Below are 25,571 nucleotides of genomic sequence, written 5' to 3' on the forward strand. Positions count from 1 at the left end.
CTTACACTGAGCAGCTGTGTGGCCTTGCAGAGGCTCTTTAACCTTTCTTGGCCATGTTTCCTCATCTGCAAACAGGATAATAATGTCTACCTCACAAAGCTGTTGAAAGGACATAAGAAAAATGGCCGTTTCGTATGGTTCAGCCTAATATGAAAAGCATCTAGTCTGGTGCTTTCTAGTTGATGCCTCTTCTCTTCAGAATCTGGGGTTCTTGAGGGGAGGGTGCTAGCATGCCTCTATTTTGACAGAAATACGTGCCATCGTCTGGGAAGTCTACTCCAAACAAAAGTTCTGACTTGTAGATGCCAAACTCCTTCCCAGACTACTTTCAGAGTAGAACTGGCAGGTTCTTTGCAGAGTTTTATTAGTTTTTTCTTGAGGAGTACAGCCTTTTGAAGTTGAAAATATATTTACATGGGCCTTTTGAAATAATGGAGTTATTGCTAGAAGATTAAGAACTTTGAAGTCTCTCTACGCAAACAGCCCTTTCTCCTGGAGCCTGTACTAGGTACCTGTGTAGTTGGACTCACAGCTTGCTGGGCTTCAAAATCTCCCAGCAATATCCTGGAGACTTTGGAAAGTTAAAAGCTGCTTTTTGAGTTTTCAGTTCTGTTGAATTGAAGCATCATAAAATTCCATTACAGATGAGGAAATGAAGTAGTTTCTACACTGTAAAGGACCTGTGAGTCTTTGAGACATTTGGTTTACACAATTTTCACTGATTTTCATTTTCAATCTGTCTTTGGTATTGGGCATAAGTCACTGTGTGATTTGGTTCTACCTCCCAGTGCTTCACAGAGTAGTAGTATGTTTCAACACTAGAAAGATAATTCAGTTTTTCAAATTGCTAAAGAGGAAATGTTTTATGGCTGAGGTTGTTAGTATAAAATAGTTTAGAGTTCTGGTCAACTCAATTGTTCTAGCTTTATAGTTTTACTTTATAGTCAGGTCAAGCCCAAGCAAAGCCATTGGGATTTAGGATGTGCTGCTAAGTTTCCATTACAGCATCACAGTGGATCATGCCAAAATTTGAACCTGCAGTTACAATGGGCTTAAGTCCCTTGTTGTCTACAGTCTGTGATGTGAAGAGAAAGACCTTTGAGGTGACAGAGATCATTTTCCTGTGGACTGTGCTGGATTGTTCCATTTACAAGGTTTATTCTGAGCTCGTGCTGGCCTAATGTAAAACTCATGAGCAAAGAGGCCTCTAGCAGTAGAAGAAAATTATGTGGCCGGGGCAGAAAAAGCTTGTGTCTGTTCCCAGGCTATATCTAACTTGTACCAACATTTAGGAAATGCAAAATGGTGATGTGTCAGTTGAAAGCCAAACTACAGCATACATACCTTTCAGCATTTTCACAGCCACAGTCCGGCATGTAGGTGATTTCTTAATGCCAAATGCTGATGCTTGAACCACTTTTCCAAAAGCCCCTCTTCCAAGTGATTTGCCTACAATGAAGAGAAGACAGTGGTTTGTTTGCCAAGGCAATAGGGTGAATTTAAGTCTTTTTCAGGAAGGAAATGCCTTTTCCTATGTGTGCATGTGAGGCATGGAATCTCCAGTGAACTGACCCTAAAAGAGACAAAGTAAGGGACTTGTTTCTGGAGCCTCTTCCTTTCAACTCTTAACTCTGTTCCTGAGGCCCCACATCCTTCAGAGATAGAGTAAGTCCCTAGAAGGCATTCAGTGAAGGGAGATGTCCAGTTTCCTTTCCACAAGGTCCTCACATAGGAGAGATGGGACCAAGTCCGTTCCATTGTTTAATAACATTATGACCAAGAAGACTTCCCTGTGTGGAACCTAAGCTCTTTTTCTTGCCATTTGCAGTCATTTTCTCTCATCTGTTTTCAGCAAAAAGGGAGAAATAGAAAATGGTGGTTACTACTGTGGATTATAATAAAGCTCATAACTTTCAAATAATCACTAAGTCATTTCTCCGACTTCCCTACCAGGCAAAATATTCCCAGTCTTTCTAATGTGTCTTACATGAATATTACGAATCCTCATGGTTCAGCACAAGAGCCTGGTCAACTGCTGGTAGAGATTGGTTTCAACCCCGGAGAGGTAGTTGCTAAATGCAATAACCAAGCAAGGTTTCTTCCATGGTCTCCATAATGCTATGCTCTAATGACTGTTAATATGTTTCCTTCCCTGTCCTAGAATGAGCCCCCCTGAGTAAAGCGGGGCAAGGACCATGTCTGAATCTTCCTTGAACCTAACTTGGTGCCTGGTGCTATCTGCTATTACCGTATATTGCTGCCCAATGGAGAGTAGTGTTCAGGAATTTGTGGGATGCACAAAGCGAGTCTCCTAGTCATAGGTAACTAGAGGGGCCCGTGGGATAGAGACCCTGAGATTGATGCCCTTTGGGGAGGGCATTCCCTGGAGTACCCTAAGCTACCTTTTATATCAGGGAACTTCCTTTTGCACATCAGGAAACAGCTCAGTAGAACGCAGAGAAATGGTACCCCTCTAGCATGATATGCTCAAAGAAGAGTAAGTGAAATAAGTCACTCTTTTTTGGCTCTTCTTGGGGGAAGGGGAAATGACAGAATACCATGGGTTGGTTAAAACTATTATAAATCCTGGCAGTTAGACTGTTAATTTAACACAACCCCTCCTTTCCCAACCAAGTGCTCTTTCTTAGACCTGTCTGATAATGTGCCTTCAGTTAATTAACCTTCTTTCCTTTCTTCCCTCCTCATACTCCCCTCCCTTTCTCCAAAGGACATTTTTGTTTGTTTGTTTGTTTCTTGTAGTTTGTAATGAAGCTTTGCTTCTTCCTCATCATATTAGAAGCTTTCTACTTTTATGCCCAACTACTGAGTGACAAAAATGTCTTTACCTTGCTCTGCTTAATGTCTTCCACTACCCACCACCCCAGGTGTCCAGTTAGGATGTATGAAAATTTCAGTTATACCAGTGTCATCATTAGGGCCTCTGTGTGGCTGTCTGCAGGAACATGCTCTGCATTCAGAGGGAACACCAGAGAGATGACACGTTTCTCTTTTTGTGAAACATGCTCCTGTTACTAAACGACATTCTTCCCAGAGCATGCAACATGGGCAGAGCTACAGCCTCTGCTTCCTTCTTCGTGTAAAATTGTCCAAGAAATAGACCAGGATGGGGACCCTTGAGTTGAAATAAAAGAGCCTCCAGTGGATCCTGAAGGTGCTACATCTGAAAATCAGGTGTGGGAACAGCGCTGGCAGATGCCTTCTCTATACTAGTAAAAACTGGTGCATTTTGGTTGGAGGTTTATTCCTTGTTTTATTTGGAATAAAAAATCAATGTTTTTCTTCCACAGTGCCTTCTGCCATCTAAAAAGAAAAGTGTCCTGAGCCTGAGAAATATCCGGATCTTTTCTCCTCACACTCCTAAGACTCTTGCATGTTTGGGGTAAGTGGCATCCTTTGCACTTTCCATAGTTTCAGCCCCCACATCCCGTCACAACACACTTTATTTTAACAAGCGTTTGGGACTTTGCTTCTTATCAGTGAGAATAAACTGGCTCTCATTTGGCTTCCTCAGTCTTTTCATTTATTCTCTTGGAAGCCAACTGCTGCCTCATGAAACAGCATGAAGCTGTTATGGGCTCCTTAGTCATCTGATGTGTTGGAATCCTTCTGCAGACCCATGGTTCCAGTTTCAGGGGAGCCCAGTTGCATCAGACTTGACCTCACCTGATCCTTCTTTTCCCTTAAAATTCTCCTCAGTGTTTCCTGGAATGCCACTAACTAGCTCGGAAGTGTGCTAGGTCATTCCCATACAATGCAAGGATATTGGAATCTCCTCCAAGAATGTTTTGGCCTGGCCAGGGGCCCTGGACACTGGGGAGAGTGCATGGCAGCATGGGCTGGGCTGTCTCTGGCATTCAGGGCTGGTCTTACAAGAGGCAGCACCAGCCCAGGCACCATTCGCTTGCCAAACTCCAGACTACCTGTATGGTTAGCTATGTTAGGTAATTCTGACTTTTGATTATTTTCCAATAGAAAGATGCAATGTTGAACATTCTTCTTCTTCTTTTTTTTTTTTTTTTTTGGAAATGGACTCTCACTCTGTCTCCCAGGCCAGAGTGCCGTGGCATGATCTCGGCTCACTGCAACCTCCACCTCCCGGGTTCAAATGATTCTCCTGGCCCAGCCTCCTGAGTAGCTGGGACTGCAGGCACGCATCATCACACCTGACTCATGTTTGTATTTTTAGTAGAGACAGGGTTTCACCATGTTGGCCAGGCTGGTCTCAAACTCCTGACCTCAGGTGATCCACCTGCCTCAGCCTCCCAAAGTGCAGGGATTACAAGCGTGAGCCACCAACTGGCCTATTCTAACTTTAATAAATTTATAGGAGCTGAATTATCTCCTAAGTTCTGTGATAAATTTATAGAAGCTGAATTCCCTCCCATGGGTTAGTGAGGAATCATTTTTTTTTAAAGGTTCCTTTTGTTCTTGGATTTCAGGAATTTTAGTGGTAGCAACACCTTTGACCCAAGCTCCAACTGCATCCATCTATCAGGTACTATAAATTCCAACCTCACTCACTAGGGCTGCTGATAGCAACCAACACAGTAGACACAGCTGAAACCAGATATAACCTTGTGTATTTCTCTACATTTACAACGCCAGTATAACTGCCAGTTAAAACAGCCTTTTCTCTCTATCTGGACATAATCTGGGTTATTTTCAGTTGCTAGACATTACTTCAAATTACTTTGTCATTTATTTGGCTTAAGAAATAAACAAGTCTTGGGCCTCCTTGCTCCCACGGTAATCAATCAGAGGAGTATACCTCCGGGCCTTGCAGCCACACTCTGCATTGAAAGACAAAGTTAGCAGACTTGACATACTTTTTCTCACCCATCAGAGACACTCAAATGGACATTAGCCAAATCCTAGCATGTGGCAACTCTGGAAAGGAAAAGAGCGATAAGAATGATCTTTAACAAGGAGACTGAAAATCATAATCCTGAAATGGGAATATTTAAACCCACAGAGCCCCAGGGGAATTCTGGCAGAGGATTAGCAATCTGTGATGCGATGTGGATCGCAATGATACTAGGAAGGAATGAAGCGATGGGACAGAAAGCTCATGTGTCCTGTACTGGAAGAAGCACGTTTGATTATGACTAATAACTCTGGAAAGCAATGTGGGCTGAGAATGGCTCGTGGTTGTGGGAAAATTATCCCCTATTTCCTGCTGAGGTCACTGAGGGGCTGGGCTAGCTGCCATATAATTAAGACTTGCAGAAGGAACTCATCCAGTGTGCCACCTGCCCTTAACTACTCTAAATGTAGTTGAGTTTTTCTCCCGTCCACAGCCATTGCTGGCTCTCTCCTGTCTCTCCAGCCTTTAACTGATTTCCAAGTTTCCTCCCCAAGCCAAATAGAACACGCTCCTGAGGCCAGTCCTTTCTCAATGTAAGCAGAATCATTTCAAAACCCAAGAGAAAAAAAAAGCCATTTTCCCCTCTCTGCCCCCTACATCCCTCACCCCAGTATCATTTGCTTGTAAGGAGAGGGGCGATACTGTTGAATTTGGAACAACAGGCTCTCCACACTGAGAGTGACAAGCTCCAAGAATACCGGATCCACAATCTGTTTTCCTAGTTTCAACTACTAATGACTCTGGCATACACAGGAGTGAGTGGAAAACTTTCAGAAGCCACAATCCAAACATTTTGGATAGGAGTAATTGAGGTTTCAATTGTTTTGGAGCACCAGAGGCTGGAGATTAATGGACTTTGTGACGTCTGAGCTGGAGGAACTGGAAGGTAGGCTGCGGGAAAGCACATTTGCCTGCTGTTTATAGCATCTGTGCTACCTGGAAAACAACAGTCTTTGCTCTTCAAAAGTGAAACTTAAATGACTCCTCTAGAGCTTTCTACTCGGTCTGGACATTCCCAGGAAAATCCAAGTATGTAATTTGTGGATTTGTGCAGAGGGTTTTTTTGATCCATGGCCTTGAAGAGCACCAACTCTTTCACCAAATGTTTGATTTCACTGTTCCTTGCCACCCTCAATTACGTTCTGGATCACATATTTCTAATCCCTCAACAGTTTCATTACGTAAGAGTACGTGTACTTGTAAGCCTCCTGTTGGAACGCCTCTCTCCTCGTCCCCCTTCACTTACCACTTTTGCGCCTATCTCCAGACTGAGCCTTTGAGGGAAGAGATGCACGCACCTTTGCATCTCCAGCACTTAGACCAGTATCTGCTGCTCAGAGAAGGTGCCTAATAACTGTTGAATGAACACACAGGTGCTGCCTGTCACCTTGTACTGTTATCTGAGCATTGCTTTGGAATTATTTACTTTTGTATCCATCTCCCTTGATGGTTTGTGAGCAGCTGGAGGGTAGAATCCCAGGTCTGGTTTACTTTTGCATCTCTCAAAGCACAGTGCTTTTAATGTAATATGTACTCAGTATAGGTTTATAAATCTGTTGAACAAATATCTTACCCAGTTTAAGTCTCTCCCGGGCAAACTCCCACTTGCTGGCATCATAAGGGAGCCGCTCACACTGCTCATCCAGGGGAACTTCATCGGGGTCCATTATAATCGATAGGTAGTCAGTCTTTATTTCAGAAGAAGACTGAGAAATAAAGAGATCTCAAAGTCATTAAGAAGAAAACAACTTTACGAATCCTGGATATTCAGTTAACATCCACTGTTTTATTTGGGATCATTTGGTTGAAACTGTGTGGCCAGGTACAGAAAGTACTTCTCCACATTCACATACAGTCATCATACTTAAGTGTGCAATTTCTATTAAACAACTCCTTACTATTCCCACACTACATTTCTGTAATGTGAGCTCTACCATCCTATCTTGGATAACATGCGCTCAAACTCTCCAGTGACCTTATGTGTTGTACTTGATCTTAAACAATTATATGATGGTCTTGCTAAAAAATGCAAAGCATTTTTATAAAGTCATTCCAAACAATGACTAAAAATAACTTTCCATGGCCATCTTGTATAAGCAGGAATATACATTACAGATGGGCCAACAGTCGGGTGCATTGTGGCTTTTCTACATATATAGGAAAGGCAAGAAGTGGCAAAGTAAACCCAGGATCCCTGGGGCACTGAAAGGCACATTTCTTATGAAGTGTTTACACTTTCAGAAGGCCTGACCTCTTAGTTGCTTCAGCTATCTGGAAAGGTTGTAGCTGAATCCTTAGTGAGATTAGAGTAAGGTTTACCTTCTGTAAGAAATGGAAGTTGAGGCCATATGTGGTGGCCTGTAATCCCAGCACTTTAAGAGGCTGAGGTGGGTGGATCACCTGAGGTTAGGAGTTCTAGACCAGCCTGGCCAACATGATGAAACCCCGTCTCTAGTAAAAATGCAAAAATTAGCCGGGTGTGGTGGTGCACGCCTGTAGTCCCAGCTACTTGGGTGGCTGAGGCAGGAGAACTGCTTGAACCCAGGAGGTGGAGGTTGCAGTAAGCCAAGATGGTGCCACTGCACTCCAGCCTGGGTGACAGAGCGAGACTCTGTCTTAAAAAAAAAAATTGATTATTTCAAAGGTCAAGGAGTAAATATGGTATAAGACTTACACACAAGCCACATTCTGAGTTCCGTTGTCCATTGGTAGGATGTCAAGTGAGTAAAGCAGACATCTGCCTTGAAGTGCTTTTTTATCTTGGTAATGCAAATCAAGCCCAGAAAATACTCTTTATTTCAGATCATAGATAAGTGGATTTACATTTAATGTTTTAGATTCGTATCAATGGGGGTATTTCCTGTTAATGGGCAAATTTCTAGAATTGATGACTGCATTTCTGTGGGCAGACTCTTGGATAGGATGGAAAGGAAGTATGTTTTCCCATATAACTCTTGGCCAGAAGTTATGTAAACTTCATTTAAATGAGTTTTGAGGCCCTTCCTTTTGGTGCTTTTCCCTAAATAGGATCAGAGTTGGAATGGAGAAGACAACCTCTCCATACACACCATTTCACACCCACCCGCATTCTTCAGCCCTTACTCACTCTGTTCTGGGCTGTCACAGCTCACCTCATCCATCACTCGCAATCATTCTCCTTCTCACAAAAATTATCACTAAAATGTGTGACAAATAGCTCAAGGCAGAAAGGTTTGCTTGGCCTCCGTAAAGGACGAGAAGCAAAAAACGATATGGAACACGTTTGTCACGAACTGTGGTTGCCTTTGGTGTTAGACTATGAGGGTCCGGCCTGCCAGACACTCTGTGAAGAGTATGAATTCCTCTACCAGGGTACTGGGTGCCCATTAGAGAAGCTGCTGTAGTAGTAGGTTTTATGACTAAACTTTTCAATGTCCAGTATACCCAAAGCCCTGAGAAAAAATCTGCAATCCTCAACAGAGCATAGGATAGCTGAAACCTCGCAAGGGACATCTTGGGCTCATGCGGAGTGTGTGGGGAGGGTGGCAGTAGTGTTGACAGAGGCAGGGGAATAGGCAGTGGTAGGCAGTCTCCCATGTGGCACCCATGGAATTTTATGGTTTATCTCAATAAGGCAGGTGAGAGGAGACACCAAACAAACCTTAAGTGAGGGCTTTGAGGAGACTGTGATAGTAAAATGTTAGTTGGCAAATATTTATTCTTTCAATTGACATTAACACTGAGCAGCTACTAGGTGCTTGGCATGGAGGCTGCACAGCTAACTGCTTCAAAGCCCAAGCATGGGGGCCGAATACCTGGGTTTGAATCACAGGTCAACTTCTGCCCACCCACACACATAACTGTGGGCAAGCAGCCCTCTAACTTTAGTTTTCTTATCTATAATAATGGTACTTATCTCATAGGGTTGTTGTGAATATCAAATGAAATAATCATTTGAAGGCTATTAAGAGCAGGGCCTGGTATGCAGTAAGCAACAATGAATGTTAGCTATAATTATAACAATAAATGTTAGCTATAATTATGCAAGGTGAGGATAAAAAGATAAAATGCCGTCTTTATCAATGAGGAATTTACATTTTCGTTAGAGGAACCACGTAGAAATATTTTTGGATGTCTTGTTCCTTTTTGCCTCTCCTAATCCCTTTCAAATTTTATAGGCATTCTGTTTTTGAGATAATGATCTCTTGCTCTCATTCTTTCTTATTGACATCAAAATTTCACAGAATTTTAGAAATAGAAGGGACCTCTTCAATCTAGTCCCAACGTACCTTTTCAGTTTTATTTTTGTTATTTTTTATTTTTTTTAGATGGAGTCTCGCTCTTGTTGCCCAGGCTGGAGTGCAGTTGGTATGATCTCGGCTCACTGGAACTTCTGCCTCCTGGGTTCATGTGATTCTCCTGCCTCAGCCTCCCGAGTAGCTGGGATTATAGGCGCCTGCCACCACGCCCAGCTAATTTTTGTATTTTTGGTAGAGACGGGGTTTTACCATGTTGGCCAGGCTGGTCTCAAACTCCTGACCTCAAGTGATCTGCCCGCCTCAGGCTCCCAAAGTTCTGGGATTACAGGCGTGAGCCACCGTGCCCAGCCCCTTTCCAGTTTTATTTCTCCTGTGCTCCTCTATGCTAAGTAACCAGACTACTTCCCCGCTCTGGGGAGTAGGAAGGACTAGGGCGGGCTGTTTTTCTGCTTCTTTCCTTCCAGCTACAGCCTTCAAAGTCTGTCTCAAGCCTTGCTTTCTCGGAAGTTTTTTCTCCCCTTCTCCTCCTTTGAACTCCTATAGCCTTTGTACCTCCCTTGCAGATTTGGCAAGTTTTGCTTCTGTTAGATGTATTTCCCTATATGGTGTATCTCCCCTTTCAAAACTATTGTGTGATCTTTGTTTCCTTCTCAAGCAGTGGACTTAGTTGTCATGTCTCAAAATCAGTCACTCCAAATGGCAAAAGCCTGATGTTAAACATTTACCATAGAGGATGGCTGCTGGCTTTGTCTCTCATACCAGCACTATAAAGTATATCTTATTGGTTGTAAATATCAAATCTAAGGTCAAATAGCCTGGGTTCAAAACTAAGGTCCAACCATAGTGACTTTGGATCAGTTAACTTCATCTTGCTGAGCCTCAGTTGCCCTCTCTATAAAATTGGAATAATAATATATTTACCTTTTCATATTTTTGGAATAATTTATTGACATAATACATAAGAGCTTCCCATAAGACCTGGCATATTAATAAGGGCTAATCTCTAGAAATTGAGGAGGCCTTCTGATCGAGTCCTACTTCCCAAATATCCCTTGACTCTAATCATTTAGTCAGAGGCACCATAATTTCGTTCCTTCTTTTCTCTTTGTTTTTTTTTGAGACAGAGTCTCACTGTGTCACCCAGGCTGGAATGCAGTGAACTCCTGACCTCAGGTGATGCACCCACCTCGGCCTCCCAAACTGTTGGGATTAGGATTACAGGCGTGAGCCACTGCGCCTGGCCACGACTATACTTTCTTTCTTTTCTTTTCTTTTCTTTTTTTTTTTTGAGATGGAGTTTCACTCTTGTTGCCCAGGCAGGAGGGCAATGGGGTGATCTTGGCTCACTGCAACCTCCGTCTCCTGGGTCCAAACCACTCTCCTGCCTCAGCCTCCTAAGTAACTGAGATTACAGGCGCCTGCCACCATGCCAGGCTAATTTTTTGTATTTTTAGTAGAGACAGGTTTTCACCATGTTGGCCAGGCTGGTCTCGAACTTCTGACCTCAGGTGATCTACCCTGAGTGCCGGGTGTCCCAAAGTGCTCGGATTACAGGTGTGAGCCACCACGCCCAGCCTGCCACCATAATTTCTTTTCTTTTCTTTTCTTTTTTGAGATGGAGTCTCACTCTGTTGCCCAGGCTGGAGTACAGTGGTGTGATCTCGGCTCACTGTAAGCTCTGCCTCCCGGGTTCACGCCATTCTCCTGTCTCAGCCTCCAAAGTAGCTGGGACTACAGGCACCTGCCACCACGCCCGGCTAATTTGTTGTATTTCTAGTAGAGACGAGGTTTCACCCTGTTAGCCAGGATGGTTTTGATCTCCTGATCTTGGATCCACCCACCTTGGCTTCCCAAAGTGCTGGGATTAGAGGCATGAGCCACCATGTCCGGCAGCCACCATAATTTCTTACCTGGACTGCTATGAAGTCTTCTACCAGGTGCCTCTCTATTCATTCTTCCCCCCACAACCCCCAGTCCATTCTTCTCACAGTAGCCAAAATAATTTTTCCAGACATGTATCTGTCACACTAGGCACCCCACTCCCCCATCCCTTCCTTAGCCTAACATACCTTTCTTCCCCAAGGCTTCCCATTGCTTTTAGAATACGGACCAAATTCCTCACCATGGCCTACAAGACCCTGCCTGGCCAGGCCTTGCCGCCTTCCCTTTCCATTCCTTGGCAGCCTTACTTCATACCTTGTTCCTCCTGTTCTCCACACTGTAGCCCTGGCCTTCTGTCAGTCTCTCCTTCTTACCGTGTTCCTCCTCCCCTGCCCAGCCTCCTAAATGCTCTTCCCTCTGCCTACAACACTCCTTCCTCTCTTCCTTACCTTAACACTCCTCTTACACATCTTTTAGGCAGCCACTCTTTCAGTTAATTCAGAGTTGCAGTTTGACATTTGTGTGACTGATTGAAGTCAATCTCCCCTGACTGCTCATTCCAGCATCTGCCCCACTGTCACCAGAGGGCCTTGCACAGGGCCTGGCATGCTGCACTGAGTGGGTATGCAGTAAATATTTGAAGCATGAATGAATGAATGAATGAATGAATGAATGTAAGCTCTTTTCCCACTGGATTTCAGAGAAGCAGATCATATTGCAGACCTAAGTACAGAAATCCGATGTCCTGAATGTCAACCTGGACCTCACACTCTAAAGAACTTAATTTTGTGGTGTGACTGAGAGAGTATAGAACAAGAGTTCACTTATTTTTACTTCCAGTATGTTATGAGAGAAGTCAAAGGTGGGCCTTTCCTTTTTTTTTTGAGACAGGGTCTCACTCTGTCCCTCAGGCTGGAGTGCAGTGGCGTATGACTCACTGCTCACTTGACCTCCCAGGCTAAAGTGATTTTCCCACCTCAGCCTCCGGAGTAGCTGGGACTACAGGTGTGCACCACCATACCTGCCTAAGTTTTAAAATTTTTTGTAAAGTCAGGGTCTCACTATGTTCGACAGGTTGGTCTTGAACTCTTGGCCTCAAGCGATCCTCCTTCCTCGGCTCCCAAAGTGCTGGGATTACAGTCATGTACCACCATGCCCAGCCTCCTTTTTATTTCTTAGCAGAGAGTGAGGGTTAGGAAATAAAGGTTTCACAGGTCCCACGTTGACTTTAAAGACTCTATTAACATATTTTATATCAAAAATACCTTCTGTCCCTGAGAAGTATTCATCAGTTCATTGTTATGGCTTTTCTGTTGAACACCCCACCTTGTGATTAGAGATAGTCTGATGATTTATTTTCTTTCTGTGTTCACCAGGTCAGAAACAGGAATGAGAGGAAAGGGAGAGAAAGAGGGTCCAACGTTTGTTTGCCTACTCTAGACATCAGATCAGGCATTTTATAATATATGTAAAAAGGAGCATAGAGCATCATCTATGTTCTTACCCTTTTCATTTTTCGGATAAAGAGGGTTAATAGGAGCCAGAAGAGAGTCGCAGCCACACAGGTGCATGTTAGAGTGATCAGCTCCAGATTAGACTTGTCCGAGGTTCCTGGAGAGAAAAAAAATCACAATAGTGGTGCAAAAAAAACCCTCCCAAACTCAGAATCTTTGTGGTTTTATAAAAGAGGCTCAGTTTCCCTAAATGGTTTATCATAGCGAACCCAATCTGCTGCCACAAAATCAGTCTCTGGGACAGATCTCTTACCTACTGAGCCAGACAATATACATGAACTCACATAATGAACTCACATAGAAAAGGCTTTCCAGAAATTTTGCTGTCAACTTCGCAAACTTTGTAATTCCAGAAATAGCTAAGTAAAAATCAGAGGAGAAATTAAAAATGGGAAAAAATTAAGGCAGGAACAAAAGCCCATTAAAGTGCTAAATCTGGAATATGTTAAATCTCCCTAATGAGTTTTAGAGGAAACTCTAAAGAAAAAGACAAAATAATGACATAAAAGGGCTCCTTTGGGACTCACAAAATTCTTCAAAGTAGGTTTTAAAAATAAAAATAAATCCGGGACTGCCACAGTTGCCTGTTTGCTCCCTTTGGAACAGCCAGCCCAAGTGCCCACATCCCACTCCCTGTGTCTAGGGCTCTGTTTCTGACTTCATCAGCCAGACTGGGGGGCCTGAGATAGAAGAGGCAATTGCTGGACCTGAATCCTTCCCAGTCACCTTCTCTATCAGAATCACAGAGATCAAAAGCTGTGCACTATTCCTCCAAGACCAAAAGAAAAGACTTAAAGTATTCAAGTCATGCCCCCAGAGAGGGAGCTCCGGAATTTGTAAAGACATGCCTCCATGGACCAGAACAGTATTGATTCTTGTGAGCAACTTCCCAGGAATTCTAAAGTAATGCCTTTATCCTTTAACTTAATTCTAATGAGACAGAAGTGGCTGGGCGTGGTGGCTCGCATCTGTAATCCCAGCAGTTTGGGAGGCTAAGGCAGGAAGACTGCTTGAGCCCTGGGCAACATAGCAAGACTCCTTCTCTTAAAACAAGCAAACAAAAAAAAAAAGATGTGGTAGCACACACGTGTAATCCCAGCTACTCTGGAGGCTGAGGCAAGAGGATCACTTGAGCCCAGGTGTTTAAGGCTGAAGTGAGCGAGCTATGATTGTGCCACTGCACTCCCGCTTGGGCAACAGAGCAAGACCCTGTCTCAAAAGGGAGAGGGAGAGAAAGAGGGAGAGACAGACAGATAGATGTTTATATTAAGGAGGGCAAAGGACAAGTGAAACTTTCTTTTTAGAAATAATGATGTGGATGACGATCTAATTTGCTGAGCACTTATTATATTCCAAGCATGCAAAACTACCCTATGAAATCGGTGGCAGTAATACTCCAATTTCATACATGAGCACTTCATCTTCGGGGCTTTTTGTTTCAATGCAACAAAGATGTATTGAGTTGTACTAGAGGCAAGGTTAGGGGCTGGAGGAGATAGAAAGATTAATGAGGGACGGTTGCCACTCTCAAGGAGCCCATTCAAACCTAACCAAGAGACTTAAGGCAAATACAAAGAAATTAGATTTTAAAAGATTTGGTGGTTGAGGGAATCTAATATATACTACTATCTAATAGTAATGTAATAATACTTTTTTGAAGAGGTGGCATTTGAAATGAATTTTAATCCACAGAGATGAAGGCAGGGGAGGGTATTATAGGCAGAGGAAACAGTATGAGTGAAGACCCAGACCTGGCCAAGTGCGATGGCGCACGACTGTAATCCTAGCACTTTGGGAGGCTGAGATGGGCAGATCACCTGAGGTCAGGAGTTCAAAACCAGCCTGGCCAACATGGTGAAACCCCATCTCTACTAAAAATACAAAAAGAAAATTAGCCGGGTGTGGTGGGGGTGGGGCGCACCTGTAGTTCCCAGCCACTCGACAGGCTGAGGCAGGAGAATCACTTTGAACCCAGGAGGCAGAGGTTAGAGTGAGCTGAGATCGCGCCACTGCACTCCATCCTGGCTGATAGAGTGAGACTCGTCTCAAAACCAAAACAAGACAAAAGACCCAGACCTGTGAAAAGATAGGGAAGTATAATACAAGATACAGGACAGGACCAGACCATAGGGGTTTCTCAGCATCTGTGTGATGGGTTTGATCTAAAGGCTTCAGGCAGTTGGAGCCAAGGTTTCCTGCCCAAATCGTAGCAAATACACAAGCTGGAAACCTGAGAATAACTAACTCATTGGCCCTTATTGAGTGCTTTCTATTCTAGGGACTTTTCTAAGGACCGACATGTATTGATTGTCACCAAAGACTCACAAAAATCCTACAAGCTAGATTATTCCCGTTGTATGAATGAGGAAATTGAGACAGAGACAGATTAAGCCTCTTGCCCAAAGTCACACAGCCTGCAAGTGGTGGAACTGTGATTTTAACCCAGATAATCTGACTGCACATGCTTAACCACTAAGCTTCCAAGAGTATGCCACTTCCTCCTCTCTGATCCTTCCAGCCTTTACAAGCTCAGATTAATCACTTCCTATTGGCCACAGTCCCCGCCACAAAGTTATCTTTTAGTCTGGAGTGGAAACTGATATTTTCTCTCCATCCAGCCCATCACGAAGTCCTGCCCATTCTACTTCCTTGGATCATTAAATTATCAGCTCTCCTACCCAGCTGTGACTGCCTAAAATAAGGCCTTATCAGTTCTCACCAGGACTACCTCATTGGCCATGGCTCCCTCCAGTCTGTCCTCCACCTCTGCAGCCAGAGTGATCTTGCCAAATCACCAATTTAAAATCCTATTACTCCTCTGTCTAAATTCCATTGTCTGTTCCCTATCACCGTCAGGATAGAAGTCCAAATCCTTAAATCCTTTATGCCCAACCTTGCCTCTTTTCAGCTTCATCTCCTGCTGTCCTCCCACTTGCTTCAGTCATGCCACAGTTCTTACAGTTTCTGAAATACACCAACCCTTCTGAACTTCATGCTTTGGCTTTTGCTATTTCTCTGCCAAAATGTGTGCTTCCTGTCGACTGAGTCCATAACTTATTCACCCTACTCATCAGGTTGGGTGAATAAATAAATATATATATGTTTTGCTTTACCTATCTCTAAAGAATTTCATGAGGGTTTTAAAGAGTTTAGGGGCCAGGCGCGGTGGCTCACGCCTGTAATCCCAGCACTTTGGGAGCCCGAGGCGGGCAGATCATGAGGTCAAGAGATCGAGACCATCCTGGCTAATACAGTGAAACCCCATCTCTACTAAAAGTACAAAAAATTAGCTGGATGTGGTGGCAGGCGCCTGTAATCCCAGCTACTCAGGAGGCTGAGGCAGGGGAATTGCTTGAACCTGGGAGGCGGAGGTTGCAGTGAGCTGAGATCGTGCCACTGTGCCACTGTACTCCAGCCTGAGCTACAGAGCAAGACTCCATCTCAAAAAAAAAAAAAAAAAAAAAAAAGAGTTTAGGGTCACATCTTTGTTCCTGTGTATTACTTCATAAAACATACAGACCACCACCTCTGTTGCAGATATGTTCTAGGTGCCAGTATACAGTGAGAAGAGAAAGGGCATGGTTGGAGCTCTCACAGTCTGGTATTCAAATATGAACTGATGAGCGTGTTATAAATTCTGAGTGAAGCAGCAGAATGTAGGGCTATGGTTCTCTTGTTCACTGCTACATCCCCGGGGTTCAGAACAGTGCCTGGCATATAGTAGACATCCTGAAAATAGTGGTCAAATGAATGAATTGGCTTATTTGCTGCTTTGTCAGCTGTGCTTAAGTTTCCCTGAACCTCATGGGGTTGATTGAAAATAACTTCCTTAAAGAAATTTCTCAGTATGATAACCTTTTCTCTCAGTACACATCCTCACAATGGGAAGATTGTAAGCTCAAGTTCATGAGAGTTTGGTTTCTTTCTCCACAGTGAGTGAGGTTTAATGCGGCCTTGCTGCACACACACACACACACGCGCACACATGCACACACATTCTTGCTTATGCTGCAAATAAGTTTTGTGGAATTTGATTGGGATTGGGATCCTCTCAGGACACAGTGGCCTTTGGCTGTCGGAGATGCTGATAGCATCTTGAGACATTGCACTGTCTGCATAAAACCTCTGCAGATGCTTCCCGCATGGAATGCACTAAGAGAGGCCCCCTTGATTGTGGGAACTTTCCCACTGCATTCTGTGGGACAGGAAGCTGATCCCCAAAGTCTAATTCCACAGTCCTTACTCAAGCAAAATTCATTTCAGTGGGACCAAATGTGTTTGTGTGCAAACACTTACACATTTAAGGAATCAGCCCATTAAAAAACATCCTCAAGATGACCATTTATCAAGAAGGAAAGATCTATTTAATATTAATAATGCTCAGTACTGCTTATTGAAAAATATTAGAATTTTACAGTATGTGCTGTAATATCAATGCTCTATTACATTTGATGGCTCAGTCTCTATCTCTGTTTGAAAAGCGACTGTTAGGACAGTCTTATGCTGGGTGACTGACTGCAGTGAACCCTTAGGTGTTTTTTCAGCAGTCAGACATCCACACACTGGCCTGATTAAACCCAGCTTCAACTTGCTGGTGACAGCTGATGAGCTAAGTGCATGAGATAACCCAGCTGCACATAGGAGGGGAAAGAGGCCAGGGAAATGTGGGTGGGATTTGACAGTAACTAGGAGTTAGCACTGGGTCTCAGGGACATGGCTCCCACATGATGTGTGTGAAAGGCCAGCATCAGGACACAATACAAGGTTACTTTTATTTGGGATACTGACAAGAATATAGCCAATTTAAAGAGTGTATGATAACTATCTATGACAGACAGTTGACCTGGTTGCACAGAGCATTCCACGTCAATTACTCTCCCAAGCTTTATACCATCCCTTTTGGAATAGGGAGGGGAGATGCCACACCAGGGATGGTCTGAGTTCTGAAGGGGTATGTATCTTGCCTGAAGTCTCTGCAGCTGCACAGTGTCCTGAGCTTTCCTGATAGCAACAGTAGCTCTCTGTACACACGGCCTGGGCTGCATGGTCTGGCGGCATCACACCAGCCCTGACGTATGGCACTGTGTGGCATCAGACCACATGAATGGGTAGGCAGCAGAGCCAGCCAGCTCAGCTCATGCAATATAACCAGTTTCCCAAGGAGTTAAGGAAACACCCCAAGCGAAAGACCAGACAAGAGCACCTTGGCCCAGGGCCTGCCTTCACTTAGGGACCGAACACAGGTTTCATCAGGAAAGGGCAGGTACTCTGTGCCCCAGTTTCCTCATCCTTACAAAGTAGAGATAACAGCCCCTTCCTCACACGTGAATTGTGTAAACCTAGTGTTAGCTATCATTTTGAAGCAAGCCTGCCTTCCTTTCCTCCCTCCCTCCCTTCTTTCCTTCCTTCCTCCCCTCCTTCCTTCCTTCTTTCCCTTCTCTCTCTCCCTCCCTCCCTCTCTCGCTCTCCCATACTCGCTGTTTCTCCATCTACACCCCTTACCCCAACCCTTTTCTTTTTTTTTTTCCATATCACTTTTTGGACCTCAAGTGCAGGGTATCTTTTTTTTTTTTTCCATCCAAACACATGGCATGTATTATTTAATACAATTTGCCTTTTCTTTCTGAAACAAATCAGATTTGGACCTAAGTACTTAATCAATTTCTGCAAACAACTGGTCCACCACTTCCCTGAGAAATTTGCCTGACCCTAGAGGTTAGTTTAGATGTTATTCTCTGGTTCTATTGTTATTATAATTTGAGTAACTACTTATGTGGGTTTATTGCCCATTAACCTATTAGGACCTCAAGAGAAGGACATGTTTCTTGTTCGCTTTGAGTCTCCAGCACTGACTCAGATGAAGTCTCCATAAAGATTTAGGTATGGATGAAAAGAAAATTACTCAGATGCACTTTGACCTGACTCTCAAGATCCCTGAGCAACACGAGTCACTCAACCAGTGTCATCTCCTTCTATCTAAAACCCAGTCATCATAATCCAAGTAACCTTACAATGTGGTTTCTCTAGAGCCTATTGAAATGTTAAAATAGGCCTGCAGACCTTTGTTACTGTTGATGAAGTTTTTTAGGAATCTATGTACACCAATTTGGAACTACTCCAAAGGACAGTGATGTATGGAAATGCTGTATTCCCATTAAATTTCAAGTACATTTTCAAGAGTACTTTTAAGTAAGGATATTTAAATTGCTGTTATGTGACATTAGTTCTGGAACACATTTCTTTTTTCACAAGTTAAATCCTTAAGTAAAACAGGAATTCTGTGGCTTAGAACACCTTTTAAGTGACCTACTAGTTGAGTCCAGGAAAAGTATAACTTCTGTTGAAATGCAATTTGGTATATCGTATTAACAAATGGTAATGTTAGCTGACAGTTACAAAATTTTTATTATATGCCAGATGCTGTTTTAAATGTGTTAATCCTTACAACAACCCTATAAAGACTGGTATACCATCATTAGCATGCCCATTTTACAACGAGAGACTGGAAGCACCAGGAAGGTAAGGAACTTGGCAAAGGTTATGCAGCTCATGAAGAGTGAGGCATCTGGCTTTAGAGTGGGTCTTTTTAACCACCGTGCTGTGCTACCTTAGAGTTGAGATGCAGTAGAGCAGGATGGTTGAACATGGTTCCAATTCTCAGCTCTGCCATTTCCTAGCTGTGTAACTCTGGACAAGTCACTTAACCTTTTTGTGCCTAGATTCTCACTTTTAACTAACTGTACTTCCTTGTACCTGTAGGATTATTGCAAAACTTAAGTAGGATTATGGATGTGCATAAAATAGTGCACTTCATGTTCTATAAGTGCAAGATATTAATTACATGGTCCCAGGCCCTCAAAGAGCCCAGCACCAAGTTCCCTAGGCCTAACACCCACTTCTATAATACCTGATGCAGTTTTATGCCAGTCTAGTTTCTACAGAAGGAATTAAGATGAATATCTTTTGAGTTTGAATTATTTTGCCTCAAGAACTCTCTACAAAGACCTCAAATCAGCCTAACTGAATTCCATCACCATTTTTTTTTTTTTTTTAATTCTTCTTGATCAAGGCCAGCTTTATGTCACTGGTTAGATGTGAAGTATAAAGGCATGTGTATCCCTGTCCCTCAGCCCTCCTATTGGCATTATTGCCAGCTGGTTCATCTCTGTTCTGAGCACTGCTCTCTCCTCAGGAAACCTTTCTAAATAGCCAACACCCATGAGAGGCGTAACATCAATCCCCAACATATTCATGCGAATTAGTTTATCACATCCTTTCTCACTGCCAGGATAGTCATAGGAGTGAATTTGGGGGCAGGATTCAGGAAGAGAGGAGCTAACGTGGAAGGAGGTCAGTCAGGGATCAGAGGAAGGTCAAAATGGAGAACCGAAAACTGATAGCTGGCCAAGGACAATACAAAGGAGTGACTGAAGACCCACGGCCATATTGTTTTCAGTTTTTTCTATTCTTGACTTTTGGAATTTAATTTATTAGGGAACATAGTGTCTACTTTCTACTGGATGAGTCCTTTCTCAAGCAAGTGACAACGTGCAATCGTTTGCATATCAGCCTCTAATGCCATGACCAGCATTTAGACTGCAGGACCCTGACATAGTCCTTTTGTGCTTTTGTGATTTTTGTATCTGTCAATCATCTTTAAAAAATGCTTAAAATGATAGTTGTTCTTCTTCAAGTTGTCTTCTCCTATATACTTATAAATGATACTGAAATATAGTAAGGCCTGAATCTGATATAAGAATGTTCTTGGCGGGGCGCAATGGCTCACGTCTGTAATCCCAGCAGTTTGGGAGGTGGGGGTGGGTGGATTACCTGAGGTCAGGAGTTCGAGACCAGCCTGGCCAATATGGTGAAACCCTGTCTCTACTAAAAATACAAAAATTAGCCAGGCGTGGTGGCACACGCCTGTAATCCCAGCTACTCGGGAGGCTGACGCAGAAGAATTGCTTGAGCTCGGGAGGCAGAGGTTGCAATGAGCCGGGATCGTGCCACTGCACTCCAGCCTGGCTGACAGAGCAAGACTGTGTCTCAAAAAATAAAATAAAATAAAATAAAAAAATAAAAAAAGAATGTTCTTATATATATTGTGGTTATTTGCAATAATAATTATAAAGCATAGCTTAAGTCCTTGGATGAAATTGTAACAGCCCCATTGAGTTCCAGGGCTATTGAGCGCTATGTTAATTTCAGAAATGATTTTGGTTACTAACACTTCTGTTGTCGGTTTTGATATGGAATTTCCCCTTTGAGCGCTTCATGTGTCCTCGTGCTGGCGCTAGGTCCAAACCAAACAAGACCTGTGATTATTTAAAGAAGGTACTTTGACTCCACAGTTCATTCATCCTTTACAGATACAAAAATAACACATTGTTTTATCTGTGGGTATAAGAATCCTTTTTCAAAGGAAATAAAAAGAGCAGACAGTTTCCTTCCTGGCTAATTCACCAACCTCTTTAAATCTGTTAAACATAGCCACAGACACAACTTGTTCGCTTGGTTTCATTTCCTAAACTCAATTTGACAAGATAGGTCAGTGTGAGGGTCCATATGCATCTAACAGGAAATAAAGTCTAAATCTAGGGAATGTTTCTTAGCTACCAGGGTGGTAAGAACAATGACTCTAGAAGAAGAGTCCCATTTCAATTATAAAATTACTGAGCAGGTACCGTATTCAGCTGTTGTGAACGGCATCCCAGGATCAAATTTTAATCCAGTGAACCCAAACTACTTCCATTCAAGACACTGCATCGGACTCATACATGCAAGCTTTTCTAAGGTCCACATACTATTAACATTCAAAATTTCTTCCTGTGCAAAATTATATTCTTATATAGACTTGAAACCTGCCTCTTGGAGATTTCACTACCATCTCCCTTCGCTTGGTTCTAGTTATCTTTTCTGGTGTGTCAAAGAATGGGTTACATGCCTCTTCTGTCCAAAAGCTCCTTAAGTATTTGAAGACAACAATCTTGTTACCCTCGTGTTGTCTCTTTTTTGGACTAAGTATCCTCTTTTCTGGCACTATCCTATTCCTATCCAGGATATAGCTCTACTTATTTGTTTCTTTTATAAATGGGCACAATATTTCAGGTGTGGCTGGGTGATTGCCAATCACATAGTCCATGTTTTCAGCTAACTACAATTTTTAAGCAAAAAAGGTTGGACATAGCCATCACTCTTACAAAAGAGAGCAAAGGAGAAGGCCAACAAACTACAACAAGCAGACACAGAGTTCAAAATCATGGCAGCTGGGGGCAATAATGAACAACAGAATGGAATATATGTTTACATATTCCATTATATGTGCCATATATTATATATATGTGGCAACCAATATGGGCAATTCAAGTGAAAATTACCTCCACTTTTCACAAGAGTAAATGATATGGCTAACAGAAAGGTTTAGAAATTATCAGTAGGGCCAGGCGCGGTGGCTCAAGCCTGTAATCCCAGCACTTTGGGAGGCCAAGATGGGCAGATCACGAGGTCAGGAGATCGAGACCATCCTGGCTAACACGGTGAAACCCCGTCTCTACTAAAAAAAAAATACAAAAAAAAAAAAAAAAAAAGAAAAGAAATGATCAGTAATGCAGTATTCTTAACATCTGACTTTTCAGAGAAGCATAACATTAATGAGAAAAGGAATCAGCGTAGGAAGTCTAGAGGCATGTAAACATAAGAGAAATGGAGAAAATAAAAATAACAGGATCACTAGAAGAGTGCTTTTGCTCAATTTTATCCTAAGTCCTTGCAGACAACTTCCTCAGGCACCTCAGGAATGAGAAGAGTGGAGCAACGGTGAAAATATTCTGAGGTTTACATGGACTCACGTTTCAGCCTCACCACGTAGTCTTTGTGCAACTTTGGGCAAGTTATTTAACTTCTTTGAGCTTCTGTCTTCCCATCTGTAGACTGAAGATACTACTATTGACTGCTTCAAATTCTTACAAGGTTAATAGGATTAAGTATGTCACGTGTCCAGCACAGTGCCTGCACATAAAGGTACTAAATAAATGTTTCGTGCTAAGTGCTGGGCATGTGTATGGGATACAAAGATATGTCAGACAGTACTGTCTCAAAAGTTTATAATTCGGTAGGGAAGAGAAGCATATCAACGCCAAAATAATAATAAAAGGCAGAATAAAATAAGTACTGACTAATGATTCCAGAAGTGGGGAGTGAGAGAGCAGAGAATGAGTATCTGCCTCAGCTGTTCATCCTGGAGGATAGTCCAGGGCAGAAAGCATTTCAGCTGGCCTGAGAGCACAAGAAGGATTTGGCTGGAATAGGGAATGGAGCCTGTACAAAAGACATTCCAGGATGCACTAACATCACAAACAGAGGCCATGCTTGGCGTTATGTGGCAAGTCGAGCTCACCAATGGCCAAAAGACTGACTCTAATCCAATCTGGAAGGCCCCCCGGTGCTGCTGATCTGGCCTGGAGCAGTGAAAGAATAATAGCAGGCCTCCTGCAGAGCAGACTGCTGGCGACCAGAAGGGTGGTGGTTCTGAAGGTGGGGAGAAGAAACTCACAGATGTCGTAAATGCACAATTTTAAGCACACTGGCTTCTGAGAAACCCAGATTAACCTGGCAGAAAAGGGAAGGAAGTCAAGACTTTGGGGAGAACTACGAACACGCAAAAACAGCACTGCTTCACACCCAGGCTCCTCCCAGGCCATCAGAGTCCAGCCATTGCTGCCCCATATTCCCTGGTAGAGGGGTGGGCACAGGGGAAGGCAGTCATGGGGTGAGGGGAGGGGAGTCTGAGAAAAGCTCAGTTTTCTCCTCCGGTCTGCCATGACTAGACTGTATGAGTTAGTTGAGTCAGTTCAGACCTCTCTGGAGGTTTATCACTGCTCTGTGTATCTCACGGGGTTGTTGGGAGGATATGGGGGAAATGACATTTGCTCTGAGGATTAGTGAGGTCTCCTTGCTCTCTGTGTTCCCTGGCCCAACATGGCCATTCCTGAGGGCTGTATGTCTGGGGTGCCTGTTAAAAGACAGATTAGCAGCCATCTGGGGAAGAAGGTGTTAAACAGAGATGCTAATAAACTGTTTCTGTATGAGCGAACAGAAAAGTGAACATAATATTTTAGAACAAGGATTATTTGGGAGACAAAACCATTACTAAAGGTATTTGGGGAATGCTACCCTCTCAGTTTTTCTGGAAGTATAAATTTGTGGCAGAGCAGTTTCAGACTTTCAGGGTGCTCTTTAAATCATCTCCTTGTAAAAGAATAGAGATGATGTTCTGTTTTAAAGGGGTTTGAATTCTCAGAGTTAAAATATTTAAGCAATGTAAGTTTCAGGGGGAAAAAAACTGAATTACATTGCCTTCTTCCTAGTTCCTCCCCACAAAATACTTGCATATTCTGAAGTCGACTGGTTAGCATTTGGAAATAGGCTACTGAACAAATTCCATCTTTTCACGTCAAACCTCAATATGCCATAGATATTTATATCTAAGAGGTGCCAATCTGATATTTTATGATGTTGTAAATTTTATGTTTTGGATGATTCTTAGCATTAGAGAATTGAAATTGAGGTCGAAACTGTTTTCCAAATGTAAGCCACATGGCCATAGCCAGGGCAGGATTAGGCCTCTTTGTATTTTGCTGCTGAGCAAACTGTCTGAGACTATAAAGAGGAAGCACTTGGAATATTTTTCTTAAATGTGGTCTGTTGATTACGTGTTGCTTCTCTCTGATAAAATATTACAGCACACTTCATTTTAAAAGCCAGCTTATTAAAGCATTTGGAATAGCAGCATATGTCTAACTCCTGGGAATTAGAAAAGGAAAACAAATGAACAATTTTAAGTGTGCGAGTTCCCCCTCCTCACCTACCCCCTCCCTTTTCTTCCTTCTTGGACGTCTCTCTCACAGGTGTGGACTACTCTGGCCACTCTCTGTGGCAGGGCATCATCACACGGTCAGAACTGGGTTTCCTTTCTTCTGGGAACGACTTCTCCCACAGACACCGCGTTCAGATTTTGGGCTCTCAAGGATGGCCAGCCAGTGTCTTCACCTTCTGCTGTGCCAGACAGAACCAGACAGTCCCTTCCCGGAGTGGCAGGGAGAGGGGAGAAGGAGGTCAGGGAAAGGAACAGACTGGAGTGGGCAGCAGGAGACTGGGAGGTGGAAAGTTAAACAAACAGGGAAATAGATGTCTGACCAATTTCTTGTTGCTTTCTTAAGCAGCTGTTTACCTTGAACAGTGAGGTATGCTGAACTTTCCACGGAGCCCTTCTGGTTGGTGGCTTTGCAGTGATAGACACCTTCATCCTCTTCTGTGACTCTTTCAATAAACAGCGTGCTGCTTCCTGGTCCTAAAATAATTCCTGAGGAGTGTGAGATGTTTAGATTAGTGGGCCTGGATGACAAACAAAAAACAGCTACTTCTGTAACACAGCCTTCTTCCTATCATTATGCATTCAGACAAGGAAATCCGAGCTCTAGTGAACCTGGGGCAGGGTTGATTATTTGTTTTCTCTGGGTCCAGGCTTTCTTTTGCTTTTCTTTCCTTCTTTTTTTTTTTTTTTTAACAAGCTTTCTAATAGCACCTTCACCACCTAGCAGAGCTGTGATCCTCAGCTTCGGAGATGCAGATCCACCCACCCTGTAGAAAGAAACGCGAGGCAGCTGCCATGCCCAGCTTGAAAGTTGCAGATATCAAGAAGGCAGCATATCTAATAATAACAACTATCATTGACTCAACGCCCTCTATGTGCTCGGCATTATGTGACACATTTTCGTACCTTGACATTTACAACCAGTCTGTCAGCTAACAATGTCTTCCTCTTACAAACGAGGAAACTGAGATTCTGTGAGGTTAAGTAACTTCACCAAGAGCATGCAGTTTGACTGAAAGCACATTTGTGGCATATGGGTCAAAGGAAATAATATTTCATTTGTCATAAAGCCTGGTGAGTCAATATAGCCTAGTGATAACGAACTTGCCTGGGCTGTGTTTTAATCCATGCCTTAGCGCTTCAAGCTTTGTCACTTAAGCAAGTTACTTGATCTTTCTAAG

General features: G+C 43.1%; 1 protein-coding gene across 1 annotated transcript in view; it reads right to left on the bottom strand.

Annotated features, from left to right (window-relative positions):
- The window catches only part of FLT1 (fms related tyrosine kinase 1), a 195,665-nt gene that overhangs the window by 32,466 nt on the left and 137,628 nt on the right, over positions 1 to 25,571 (bottom strand). Inside the window, exons 15-18 of the mRNA XM_003913719.5 lie at positions 24,748 to 24,879; positions 12,509 to 12,615; positions 6,459 to 6,591; positions 1,345 to 1,449 (exon numbers count right to left, since the gene is read on the bottom strand). Of these exons, the coding sequence (XP_003913768.1) occupies positions 1,345 to 1,449; positions 6,459 to 6,591; positions 12,509 to 12,615; positions 24,748 to 24,879 (477 nt within the window). The remainder of the gene's footprint in view (positions 1 to 1,344; positions 1,450 to 6,458; positions 6,592 to 12,508; positions 12,616 to 24,747; positions 24,880 to 25,571) is intronic.

This window comes from Papio anubis, chromosome 15, assembly GCF_008728515.1.
Source record: "Papio anubis isolate 15944 chromosome 15, Panubis1.0, whole genome shotgun sequence".
In the NCBI taxonomy this organism is placed as follows: domain Eukaryota; kingdom Metazoa; phylum Chordata; class Mammalia; order Primates; family Cercopithecidae; genus Papio; species Papio anubis.